Source organism: Anastrepha ludens, chromosome 5, assembly GCF_028408465.1.
Source record: "Anastrepha ludens isolate Willacy chromosome 5, idAnaLude1.1, whole genome shotgun sequence".
NCBI classification, from domain to species: Eukaryota; Metazoa; Arthropoda; class Insecta; order Diptera; family Tephritidae; genus Anastrepha; species Anastrepha ludens.
Window position 1 is genome coordinate 74,917,344 of NC_071501.1, and position 13,805 is coordinate 74,931,148.

Genomic DNA, 13,805 nt, shown 5'->3' on the forward strand with positions numbered 1-13,805 from the left:
ATCCTGGAACTAAACTGCCGAATGGAAGGCCTTAGACGAGCCGCCACCAAAACATTGCATTTGGAGAAGTCAAAAATCAAGTCGATGCTTATTTGTTTTAACGATTTCAAGGTAATCGTCCACAAGGAGTTCGTACCAACCAGCCAAACCGTCAAAGCAATTTTCTATCTTGGCGTTTTGAAGCGTTTATTGCATCGCATTCGTCGAAATCGTTCTTAATACCTCGAAGGAGGAGGCTGACGCTTATTGCATGAGAATGCACAATCTCACCGATCCACTCTTATGACTGAGTTTTTTACTATAATCGCATTTTAATCATCAATCACTTACCGTATTCGCCTGATATGGCTCCCTGGGACTTCTACCTATTCGGAAAATTGCATTTGGCCATGAAAGGAAAACGTTTTGCGTACGTAGAGGTCATTCAAAAGGCTTATACCGACATCTTAAAGGATTTTCCGGTCAATGACCTGAAACACTATTTCACGCAACACAGTGTATCGAAACCAGAGGGGACTATTTTGAATAAATGAACTCGAAGTTATCAGATCAAAGCTCATGCCGTTTCTATTTTAGCTCAGTCTTGTTTATTTTGGGCTTCACCTTGTATAATATAATCCGTTTCGGCGATACAAATTGGCTTTCTCATACATGGATCGTCTTCTTTTTTCACAGCATTACAACGCAGGGCGCAAAATTATAGGTAGGAAAATCCTTGAGATCGTATTCCACTGCGTCTATCCAACGGATCCTTGGTCTGCTTTTGGCCTTTACGCCCATTAGCTTTCCTGTCATGGCTTTCTTCACGGTACAGTCAGCAGGAATACTCGTACGGATAACATGACCTAGTCATCTTATGCGCTGCGCTTTAACAAAACGCGCAGCTGTCTCGTTCTGAGTGAGATCGTTAAGTTCCGAGTTATACCGAATTTCTTTCGTAAAATTTTTCTTTCTATGCTAGTAATCAGTTCGTAGAGAGCAATTTTAAGAAGCCATACCTCACATACATACGTTAAGATTAATCGGATAAGGACTTGTACATAGTTAGCTTTGTAGCTTTAGACGTAAGCCGGGACTTGAACAAGTTAAGGTAGATATAATACGTTAGCGGCATTGATGCGATCCCTATTGATTCGCCTATAGATTCATACACGATCCACAGGCTTTCCAACGATCCTCTTTCGAAGCGATTTCATAGTTTTTTATATATTTATATATTGGTGCGTAACTACCATTCGGACTACTAACAAACTATTAAAAAGTTTTTTCTAACAGCGGTCGCCCCACGGCAGGCAATGGCAAGCCTCCGAGTGTATTTCTGTCATGAAAAGGCTCCTCATAGAAAACTATCTGCCATCCGTAGTCGGCTTGAAACTGTAGGTCCCTTTATTTTGGGAAAAATATTAAGACGCTCGTCAGAAATAGCAGGAGGAGCTCGACCAAACACCCAAAAGGGTGAAAGCGCCAATATATATATATATATAATATATGTATAAGTAGAGATAATTATTTCATATACATACGTACATACATATATCCAGTTACAACTTTTTTGCTTTCTCAACACACTGTATTAAAATTTCAATTTTGGCAGCATTTCCGATTTTTACACTTCAAAATTATGTCATTATTTCGAAAACAAAAGTCGCAAGTCACATCTGTTGATATAGCACATTTTACTGGGAGAAAAGCAATTTTTGTATTTTTTTACTACTTTTTTTTATAAATTCGTTCCACTCAAAACAACGACAAATTCAACGATTTGTGTTTTACGGCGGCGATACAAAAAAGTGCTTCCGTTCGTTCATTTCATACATTTAATGTCTGCATTAGTGGCGTGAAAATCCGTATGGAGTAGTTGCAATTGTATTTGTTACTATTATATGCGTTCTTAGCTAAACGCGAATCAGAAGGCGAGAATGGCGCGTCTAGTGTTCAGTGAAACCCCAACAAAAGCAAAAAAGAAATTACGGGTGCATATCTACACACTCATATGCACATGCATACATCTACATACACTAACAAAATCTGAACTACAAAGGATAAGACATTTTTCGTTTAATAAATCAGTATAGAAGCAGGCTTTTTGAATTGAATTATTCCTTTAGACAGTTTTAGTGAAATTATCCTTTCAACAGACACAACACAAAAAATGCCACAAAAAAAAAGGCCAAGTTAATAAGTTTCTGTACCTATCACCGTACGTCTCCTTTTCAGCCACGTCCCAAAGGATGGCGCAATGTGAGCCTGCTCTTGGAGCCTTCAAGCAACAACTGGTGGGAGGATCCCGATGTCGTAGTTGCGTGAGTATTTACGTTTCATATTCAAATTTTTTCCGCTTTAACCTGGTTTCATGTTTGTCATGTGTGTCGGTATGACTGTGCACATTATACCATAGGAAGTTTATTGTTTGGTTAATGCGTGAGTGAACTTCTTATGGGCCATTAATGGCCGGATGTGGTGATTGGTTTCATGCGGTGTCATTGACTGGCGTGCGTTAGCTAAATTGGCTAGCAGAAAAACCGAAATGGTTTTCTTGTGCGACAGAGTTATGGAGTGGAGCCAAACATAAATTATATCCTGGTTCCGTATATGTATGTACATTTAAAGGCATGTATTTGGTAAAATTTTGTGATAAAGTGCAAACAATATTTTATGATATGAAAATTTGCCTCAACAAAAAGGCACAGCTACAGTTCGTATCGTACGTGAGCAACATTGTAGCAGATTTAGTTTTGCCCTATCACATCCATTATTCTGACTACATTACAAACAAAAACATGGCAACATTATACATATGCATATACTATATTTACTACTACATTGATATCTTTCCGCATTTATCAATAAACCAGTTCTTTGCCAGCCAAGTGGTTCGCCCACATTCGGGGTGGCATAAATTCCATAAAATAATTTTAAACATAACAATAAATTTACTCCACGCTTGTAACTGGAACTTCGCTGTGCTGTTTAAAGAAAAAAACCAAAAAAAAAAAACAAAATTAAAAAATAAAAAGGAATTTTCTTTATCGGCTGTGAAGCAAATTTGTAACATAAATTTGGTAAATTCTATGCACCTTTCCTACCGTCACAGCTTTTCGCTTTACCCAACAATGTCGACTTGTAATCTACTCATAGTCGCGTTATATTTAGCATGCGCCCCACCCAAGGCTGCCTGGCTAACTGATTGGGTGTTTTGTACCGTAGTCGCTGCCACAAAAAATGCGAACATGTGCCATTCAAGTTTTCTCTGCAGAATGATGTAAAATCTGTTGAAAATTGCATCATAATCAAAGCAGCTGCCGGCCAAACAATAACCACACTTGGCTGGCGGTTGGGTGACGGCAGGCTACGGGTGACGGTCGTCGGTCTTAGTTCGTTGCCGCAGTCATTATGGGTCACTAATTTGGTGACGGATTGATTACACAAAATATACACTAATAAATTGCATGCACCTCTAAAACAATCAAGTACAGGTGGTAGGTCTGATTTAATAAAGTTGCTGTGCATTGCATACTAAGAATTTCCAAAATATTGTCTGATTTTTGCTGATAAATTTGTGTATCTAAAATGTTCAATAGCTGCGATTTGGCAGCAGCGGTGGTATCAGTCACAAAACGAGCATTGAATCTGCAAACTCATACCTATTGTTGATGAGTAGTTGGGAAGAAAACATAGAGACACCGACTTTTACCTTTCGCAGTTACTCAGCGGAGATGGCCGTTTTCGGAAATACTTGCACCGTTTTAAGCTGACAGACAGCCCTTGCTGTCCAAACTGCTCGAATATTGACGAAAGCGCAGTGATTTTTCATTACGACCGCTTCAGAGGGGAACGAGCTATTCTCCTGGGTCATCAACCAAGGGGATACGAGATATGTGCGCAACCAGCAGTAAGTGGGAGACAGCCCAAACGTACGCAGCTAAAATATTGGCGCGAATCCGTCATATTGTTTGGGAACGCAAGGCGATACAGCAACGGTTACAACAGCAGCATCAACAGTGAAGGTGGACGATTTATGACGAACCGACGATAAACACAGACTTTTAAGCGAAACACTCACTACAACATCGCACAGAAGACAAGACGTTAGTGGGTTAATATAGCAATATATATAATAAAATTTTCCGATAGCTGTTTTACTTCATAACCACCTATAACTCAATGTAAGTAATTGGGGCTATCGACGGTACATAGCCTTCATAAGCCAGCAGGAGAGGAACCTGGACTCAGATACATGTTGTGTCTTCGGACATAAACGCGGCTCTAGCAAGATGTTATACTTTTGTGGTCTCACGATAGAATTTATCCGAAGTCGGAGGATTTTTATAAGGGTTTTCCAATAACAGGTGTTATTTTGAACAGCCCGCTATTTCGGCTGATGTCACTTTTGAAGCTGTCACTTTTTGATATTTCACAAGTAGAAACTACGCAATTAATAAAAATGGAAATTATTGAAATTCATGGTGAAAATTTGGGAGAGACGGTTCTTAAACTCAAACAGTTTTGGGTCATCGTGAAGCACCTTGTCGGACCGCAATATAGAAATTGGGGGAAAAATTGGAGCTGTTGGGACAAGTTAGTCATGTGAAGAATAAAACCCGTGCACGTCGCTCAAGAACAGCCGAAAATATTGCTGTTGTAGCCGAAAGGGCTTAAGAAAACCCAAGTTTGTCCATTCCTCGTCGTTCTTTGGAATTAGGCGTATTTTGCATAAAGATTTGGGTCTTAAGGCTTATAAAGTCCAGGTAACACAAGAACTCAAGCCGGCTGATCAACAACAACGTCGTGTCTTTGCTGATTGGGTCGTAGAAAAGCATGAAAATGCTCCGGAATTCAATCGAAAAATCATCTTGGGTGATGACGCCCATTTCCACCTCGGTGACTTCGTCAACAAGCAAACTTGTCGGATCTGGGGCTCAGAAGATCCAAGAGTTATTGTTGGAAAGCCTCTCTATCCTCAACGTGTGACAATTTATGGTCCGGCGGAGTCATTGGACCTTACTTTTTCGAAAATGAAGCTGGAGCAACAGTTACGGTAAATGGATTGCGCTATCGATTTATGATTAACGATTTTTTATGGCCGAAATAGGATAGTATTGATCTGGACAAGGTTTATTTTCAACAAGACGGCGCTACGTGCCACACAAGCAACGAACCATTCTTTGAACATCAAAATAACACCTCTTATTCGAAAACCCTTTAGTGTTAGTAGGAGCGTGTCCAACATACCATGGGTGTGACGGCGCCTTAACATTTTTGTTTAAACCTCCTTCAAGAAAAAGAAAATAACTGCCTTTTGTTATCTTTAGTTTTGACTATCTTTGTGTGATGGCGAAAATATTGCAAAACATCTGCAAATTTTGGCTAAGTAAGCTGTTTCCACAAGATCGACTAGAACCTTTCCGACTGCAGATATGTGCATATACATATATGTGGTCCCTTTCAGCTTCGAGTCTGTAACAACTGCGCATAACTGATGGGATATTACACTAGTAAACAAATTTCTGAATTCTCATTTAATCTGAGGATGCACTGTGTGATTATTTCTTGGTGTTCATAGAAGGTGGCGCAAAATTGGTAGGTTCGAATCTCCGTTTTCTTCTAATAGGGATCGCCCCTCGACAGGCAGTGGCAAACCTCCGAATGTATTTATGCCAAGAAAAAACATTCCATAAAAAACCATTTGTCGTTCGTAGTCGGCTTAAACTGTAAATTCATCTATTTGTGGATAAACAAATAGAAGGAAGAGCTCGGCAAATCCTTAACAGAAGTGTATGAGCCAATTATTTATTTTTCTTTTTTTAATCGTCTTCCAGGCATGTGCGTCACATGGAAGAAAATTCTCAAAAAATCAACGCGATTTTTAGCGATTTCAAACTAAAATTTTATTATACTAAAATTGAACGGACTCTTAAATTGCATGCCCAAAAGTTTCCTAAAAATCCTGGCTAAAAATTTTAAAATTTGTATGACAATTCTTTGAAAATGCTTGAAGTTTTGGGTATATCGTATATAACTATGCTCTAAGCTTCGGGTAAAACGGTGCCGTTTAGACAATTTTTCGTATCTTGTGCCAATCGCCGTTTTCTGAGCAAATTTCTTGGAAAGCTATTTGTTTTCAGCCCCCAATAAATTGAATGGAATAACAGAAAATCGTACAATAAATAGAATTGTTAAAATTATTTCGATTCCAGCGCGACATGTAGTGCAATATTTTCAGAAAACAGTAGCTCATGACCTGACTAGAAAATTTATCTCCCTACCAGTGAAAAGGCCGTCGAATTCGTCGCAACCTTTTTGTGGAATAGGCAATAAATTAGGTAATAATTTTGATTTTGAAGTAGTACCAGACTTCGTTTATTCAGGAATCTACATTAACACCAATAATAATGTCACCTTTGAAATTCAATATTGAATCTCTCTTGCCAACAAGTGCTAGTTTGGACTAAGGGAATTAAGTATAAAAGTTCCTCTCCACGAACAAAACTAACGCTTTATAGGTATCTCATTTGGCACAGAAACTTGGAAGACGATGGAATCTGATGAGGCGTCCCTTGGTGTGTTTAAGAGAAAGATTTTGCGAAGATTTTTGCGCCTTTGCACGCTGGCGATGGCGTTTGTCCTAGGCGCAATAAGCTGTATGAGCTTCATGGCGACATAGACATAATGCAGCGAATAAAAATCCAGTGACTCTGCTAATCGTTGCGGTAGCAGCTGATAGTAGCAGAGAAAGACCAAGGCCTACTTTGCATTGGAAATATTAGGTGGAGAAGTACTTGGTTTAACTTGATGTGTCCAACTGACGGCGGTTAGCACGAGAAAGAAACGATTGGCGCGTTTTGTTAAATTCGACCAAAATCGCTTAAGCGGTTAACGCGCCAATCAAGAATAAGAAAAAGAAGAATCACTTTTTAAAAATGGTCTCATTACATACTTCTGCACTACTCCCTATATCACCCACTGTTGTTTTTTGCTACAGTTTTATTACAGCAGAGATTATACTTATAATTAAACGCCAATCAAAGCACGCAAGCACGGCTTACAAGCTGTAACTTTAAATCGAATCAAAGTTTAATGTAAAGTTTTCAAATAAACTTTACGACTTTTTTCCTTGCTACTTGCATGCAAAGTGCGCCGAAATCCACCGAAATCAATTTGCAGTTTTAGTTGTCGCTACATTTAACGTTTTTTTTTTTTGTTTTGGTTTGGTTGTTTAGCGTTACTGGTATTCCCCTTGTGACCGACAACGCCCACTGGTGCAATTGGTACGTGCTGGCATTTCGGCTGCCATATTCTGTTTGCCACACTTTTGAATCGACACATAAAAGTGCAAGTATTTACATACCTACACACATCCAGCAGCTAGCACGCCCCGCGGCACGCCATAGCACACTACTCGTACCCCACCCAGACGCCTGCCGCATGCCACAAGCCACTATCAGCTGAAATGTCTACTTAAATACTACTCAGCTATACTGCAACAACGTGTTGCAAGGTTCGCGTCGGTACATACACTTAGCGGCAGCGGCACTCAAGATTCGTAAAAAAAAAGAGCAAAAACAAAAAACCGAACACACAAAAGGCAATAAAAATAAAACAAAGAGCGTGCAAACAATTTACAGCATTTCGTACACTTTCACCTTAGGCGCCAACAAAGGCATTCAAAAGTTTTTCCTTTCGCTTTCAACTGTTTACGAGCTCTTGAAGTGTGTCTCGTTGTTGTTGGCGGCGCTCTGTTTTTTTTTCTGTGAGGGTGTTAATTTAGCTAAAAGTCACGTGCAGTCACGCCACGCTCTCTGCTCGCAGCTCCGAATTCGCAAATTGCGACTACTGTGCGCCACTGTTTATTTAAAATTTTGATTGACTATTTTAAATTCGATTCTGATTTGGCTGAAAACTGATGGAAAGAATTCGGTCAGCAATAAAAAATGGAGAATAAGTACACGAATTTTTAAATTGCTTTGTAATTTCTTACATATTTAGCACGATTTTTGTTTTGAATGTAATTCTGGTGCTTTTAAATAGGGTCTAAATAATCTTCTATTCAAGCATTAAAAATGTCAAGGGCATCTCAACCCTGTACCCCTGTACGATTTCTTCTCATGTACACTCCGTTGCAAAATTATAAGATTATTATTATTATTATGAGTGAATTTAGTACAGCGACCTGAAGATCTATTGTGCCGCCTTCATGAATTTAGAGTATTTTGCTGAGCCCAACTTCCTCAACTACCTCAATAAATTTTAGTATGAGTCCTATTTTAATGAGTTTTATTTCGTCCTCTGGTAAAATATGTTTGCCCTAGTGTTTATGCCGCGTATGCCTCGGTACTGGGCATGATGCCAGCACATGTTTGGCAGTTTCATTTTCCTCCCTACAGAACCAGCAAGTTCCATTAGAGTTTATTTCTAGGTTGAGATAAATATATTATGTTGTAAAGTATTAGCTCCTCTTACAAGATCAAATCAACTCAAGAAGTGAAGTCTCCTGACCCTTAGTTCGCAGAAACTTCTACGATTAAGCTGTTCAAAAGCTATAAGCTGAGCTATAAAAAGATTTTCGAATATCGGCCATGCTGATGTTATACGCAGCCTCAAGGTGGCCCATAGCCATCACGAAGACGGCTGACAAAACTAATACCGAGCATAGTGTCCAAAGGCAGTTTTTTTGTTTGAGCTGTGTGACAAGGTGCACCTTCATGATATAACTAAAGGCCATGCAAGTTTTTGGCGCACTAAAATAAATAATTTATAGCTTCGCAACCCAAATGACCTTTCAGCATTTAAAAACAAAAAAGGCCCTTAATGCTACCAGCCCAAAATCGATATCAAACTGTCACTAATTGAGAGTGCATTGGCTACTTGATTATCACGTGCTGGTTTGCTAAAATAGCAGCTAATACGAAAATGAAGGATATGAAATTGGCCAACTGCGGTCGGTTAACCGACAGGGACGAGGGCCAATAATCGGAATCAGTTCTACAGGTATTATGAATTGGATCAGGAATCCTGTTCGCAACTTACATAAAGAGCGGTAGTCCAGTCTAGAACGCTGCAGAACTGCAAAGTGTTGTGTGACAAGCCCGAACAGAAAACTGTCGAACTTCCTTCTAAAACCTGGAAGGAAAGGCATACGGATGATAGTCGGTATTATTAAAAGACACAACCCATGGCGTCAGCATTTGGCCACCATTGAAATAATTGAGAACCCGATTTGCCTGACTTGCTTAGAGAAGGCAGATATGAATATTTTCTCTGTGAATGTCCTGCGTTTCCTAGAGCAAGGCTATGAATTTTGTATTCCGAAATCTTGAGAATGAGTAACATTCGTTCTCACATACTGGAGGATATTTTCAGATTTGCTAAAGAATCTTGAAAATTCTTACAGGACTAACTATCTCTGTCTCTGTCTCTATTCTATCCCATCTCTTTCTTTCTGTTACTCCTCTCCTTTCCTCCTTGACTATCCACCTATTCACTTTTCACAGCTTTGAAAAAAAGGGACCTTTTAGCCTAAGTATTTTAGGAGTTACCAATCTCTCGGTGCTTCTTGGCTCACCTTTCAAATTTCATTCAAGATGAAAATGAGCTTCTTTCGTAGTTTCTTTTCAACAAACGCACCTTTAAACAAAGACATTCACTTTGGAAGTAAGTTTTAAATTTTTTGTGAACGAAACATTTGACAAGCGAAATTTTGATCATTGCTCACATCTGATATCGGATATTTTGACAGATACCACTGTCATAATAGTATGTGATTTTAGCAGAAATCACCCGATGGCCCATCCTAAAGTATTTTTTGCTAAAATCTGCCCTTTTCAGGTTTTCGTAGTCAATTCTCAGGTAAACAATCAATAAACAGTAAACAACAAATCTTCAACTTGCCACTTATTAATTTATTGTTTGGTATGTTGAATCCATGGGTCAAATAACACGGTTCATGTAATGGAATATAACTTTATTGGGAAATATACTGAAAGCTCACAAACCTTGAAAAAATTTCATTAACGTTCACTGATTCTGGCAAACAAGAAATTTCTGGAAATTTCAGCTATATTGAATGCGGCGCGATAATTTTTTGTAAATTAAATCAGATTAGGCGAGAAACTATTTTACTTGGATGGTACTTGGTAGGTAAAGTTAAACTTTATTAACCTGGTATTTCATAACTGCGTTTAGGGACTGAACTGTCAAGTCCTTTAATTCTTCTGGTCACTAGTTTGGATCTTTCGAAGTTCTGCAGAAGCCACTTACGGCCATCTTAGCATTTTTAAATTTTGTATTTTTTTTATTTTAATTTTATTAAACAGAAATTTCATTAGCCGTTTGGACTTTGACCAAGGCATACTAAATGCACAACTAAGTTTACGGGTTTGAATCATAATTGCCCTAGCGGCGTATATAGCTTAGAGTACATCACTCTCCATTTAGAAAAAATCGGCATTGTTTTTCAATCGGAATTATAAATGCACTATACCACCTTGATTAAAAAGTTCCCGGAACAACCGTTTGGTGACGTTCTAAGTCAACTGATTTGAATTTGGTTTTTAGGTTGCCACATCTATGCATAACATTCCTATCAAAATTGTATCGTGAATGCTTACCATTTGTAAGAGCTACATCCCCTTGAATAAATCTACCTCTGCACGAGTTTGTATTAAATTTTGCGTTAAAAATGGATTTAATGGTGCAAAAACATTAGAAATGTTGTGAAGCTTTTTCGCTAATAAAACACTAAAGAAAATAACCGTTTACGAGTGGCATTAACGCTTCAGAAGATATGGTAAGACCATCGAGGATGACGAACGTAGTCGCAGACCTTCGACAGCGTAAAATGATGAAAACATCAATAAAGTGAAAGAAAATTTGATCAATAACCCCAAATTAAGTATTAGAGATCTGAAGAGCTGGCAGAGGACTTGAACATTGTTTATAAATCCCTTGAGGACATTGTAATTAATGATTTGGGTACAATGCAAACCCAAAATTGCTGCAAAATTAGTCCCAAAGGACCTGAATTCCAAAATCTTGATTTCTAAGTCTGAATCCGACCCAACATTCATCAAACGCATCATTACCGAAGACGAGACGTGGGTTTATAAGTGCGACACGCAATTCAGACGTCAGGCGAGTGAATGAGAGCTTCCAATGCACCAAATCCAAAAAAAACCACGTCTTTTTCAGTTCAAAAAGAAAGCGATGTTCACGGTTTTATGGGTTACAACAGTTTTCTGCACCACGAATTTTTGCCAGAAAGTCAGACAGTTAATGAGGACTACTATTTGGGCGTTATGGAACATTTACATAAAGCAATTTGGCAAAAAAAGATAGGTTTTGTGTGAAAATAACTTGCACCATGATAACGCATCGTCACACAGTGCCATCATTTTCCATGAACTTTTGACCAAGAACGAAGCGAATACTATCCAACAGCCATCGAAATTAGCTGATATGGTTCTCTGGGGTTTTTTCTGTTTGATTGAGTCAAAAAACCAGTACGGAGAACGCGCTTTGCAGCCGAAAGGAAGTAATGGAGAAATCGTAGACTGCTCTATCGCTATACCAAAAATTGAGTTCCAGAAATTTTTCGAGAACTGAATCAAACGCTGACATAAGTGCGCTGCAGTTGATGGGGAATACTTTGAAGACGATAATATCTCTTTTGAGAAATAAACTTGAGTTTTGAATTGTCGGAATGTATCCCAAGAACTTTTTGATCAAGGTGATATCCCGCACAGGTGTTTCTAAAGGTTTTTATTTTTGCACAGAATTTGATATTTTTTCTATAAAAAACGTAAACTTAATTGCGCACCTAATATTGCCAAATCCATGAATCTATCAATATGTACATCTTTACAATATACCCATACTTGCATATGTTTAATATTTACAAAGGGTGTTAATGGCCTTTTACCAAAGGTTGGTGGGTGCTTATGCTTTTATGGAAATCAGTGACAAACACACAACTTTACAGTTTACATTGAGTGCACGCACATTACTTTTTGCTGCCACGCAACTGTTAACTGTTGCGTAGCGCCCGCTAAAGGTACTCTTGGTAGTTACCAGGGGGTTGGTAATAAGGTGTAAACAGCGAGCAAAGTGGCTGTGGGGAAGTGTGTCAAAGTGTTGCTGTCAAGGTGTCAAAACGATCAAAACGGCAACAGTTTCAAAAGTGGATGTGCGCCAGCAAGTTGTTAGGGCCAACAACAGCGCAAAGTGAAAAGTGCAAGCAAGCGACTTGAGGCTGTCACACATTTGGTGCAACGTGGCACACAATAGTGCAGCCGTGCCCATGCATCACATGGCATATGAGTAGTTGTAGAGTGTGAAACACACAAATCCAGTGCAAGGCAAAGTTTCTTTTTCTTGTTTTGGTTTTTGCCAAGTACGATTGCAAAGTTCCATTTAAAATGGGATTGAAATTAAATTTGCTTGGTAGCGCCAATCAAAATAAATATAAATAAACGATGTAAAACAAAAAAAGAAAACAAAGTGAGCAATCGCAACGTGCAACCAACTTGCAGTACACACAATTATTTTTACGAAAATAGAAATTTGTGCTTTTACGTTCGAGTGCGCGTTGTGCCACCCTCCGCTGTGCTAACGCCAAAATGCCTTACACACCTGTCAACAGGCGCCTTTCTTCGCAAAACTTATCACTCACTGGAAGCCCGCCGCCACCTTTGCAACGTTCCACCAACGGAAACAATTGCACCACCGTCACAATGATGTTGGCAAATCGAATCGCGCACCATAGTCAGTGGTCAGTAGACGATGAGCACTTTTTCGAGTCGAACACAATGAACGTCTGGCAGACACTCGAATTTCTTTCCGGTGTGAATTTACGCAAACGCTATCACTACGAGGGCTATAGTGATACCGAAAATATTATACGTACTCTAACGCCATCATGGCGCCGCGACAGTTATGCCGAGAAAGCTGCCGCCGCTAATAAGGAAGAGAGCAATGGCAATGCTGGAGGCAGTGGCAGTGGCAGTGGCGGTGGCGGTGGTACTGGAAGCCTTCGCAGCAAAGCGCCTACGGATAATGTTGGTGATGTGGAATACGCAATTGGCAATGGCGTTACATATATGCGTCGTGATCAGCAAAGCAGCTCGAGCAGTGACAAACAAAAACGAAATCGTAATAAACGCGCTAAAGGGAGGAAGAACGGGCATAGTGAGCAGAGCAAGAGTGGCAAGCAGCAGCAGCAGCGCCGTACGAAATCTGTGGCGCCGAGTCCGGAGTATGCGCTATCACAGACGGAATACACCGATTTGGTGCAGTGCAAGTATGGAAAAAACTCAATTTATTTGTATTTATTCACATCTTCTTAATTGGAGATTTCTTTGTGTTAAGTGGCTGAATGTCTGGACGTTGCAGTTTCTTAATTCAAGAAGAAGATAGTGTTTGAAAAAGCAGAGCGTGAACCATATTTTAGGGCCCCTTTTTTGCGGGGACCGCCGTAGCTGAATAGATTCCCACGACAGGCAATGCTAAGCCCCCGGATGTTTTCCTGCTATGAAAAAGCTCCTCATGAAAAACATTTACAGTTCGGAGGCGGCATAAAAGTTCTTCATCTTAGTTCTTTGATTTTCTGTCATAAATCCTTATTTTTATATGCATCCTTCCCAATTCGCTTCTTTAAATTTCGCCAAAGGTTTTCAATGGGATTTAGATCGGGTGACCGTTGGCCAACCCATAATTTTAATATTATTTTGTAAAAACCATTCACGTACTAACATTAAGAAGGGTTTCGGCTTATTATCTTGCATAAAAAGCTACCAAAGTGGCAAATAGTA

General features: G+C 39.3%; 1 protein-coding gene across 1 annotated transcript in view; it reads left to right on the forward strand.

Annotated features, from left to right (window-relative positions):
* Window positions 1-1,596: 1,596 nt before the first annotated feature.
* LOC128863871 (trichohyalin) overlaps window positions 1,597-13,805 on the forward strand; it is a 79,933-nt gene continuing 67,724 nt past the window's right edge. Inside the window, exons 1-2 of the mRNA XM_054103250.1 lie at window positions 1,597-1,973; window positions 2,218-2,303. Coding sequence (XP_053959225.1) covers window positions 1,920-1,973; window positions 2,218-2,303 — 140 coding nt within the window. The 5' untranslated portion in view covers window positions 1,597-1,919. The remainder of the gene's footprint in view (window positions 1,974-2,217; window positions 2,304-13,805) is intronic.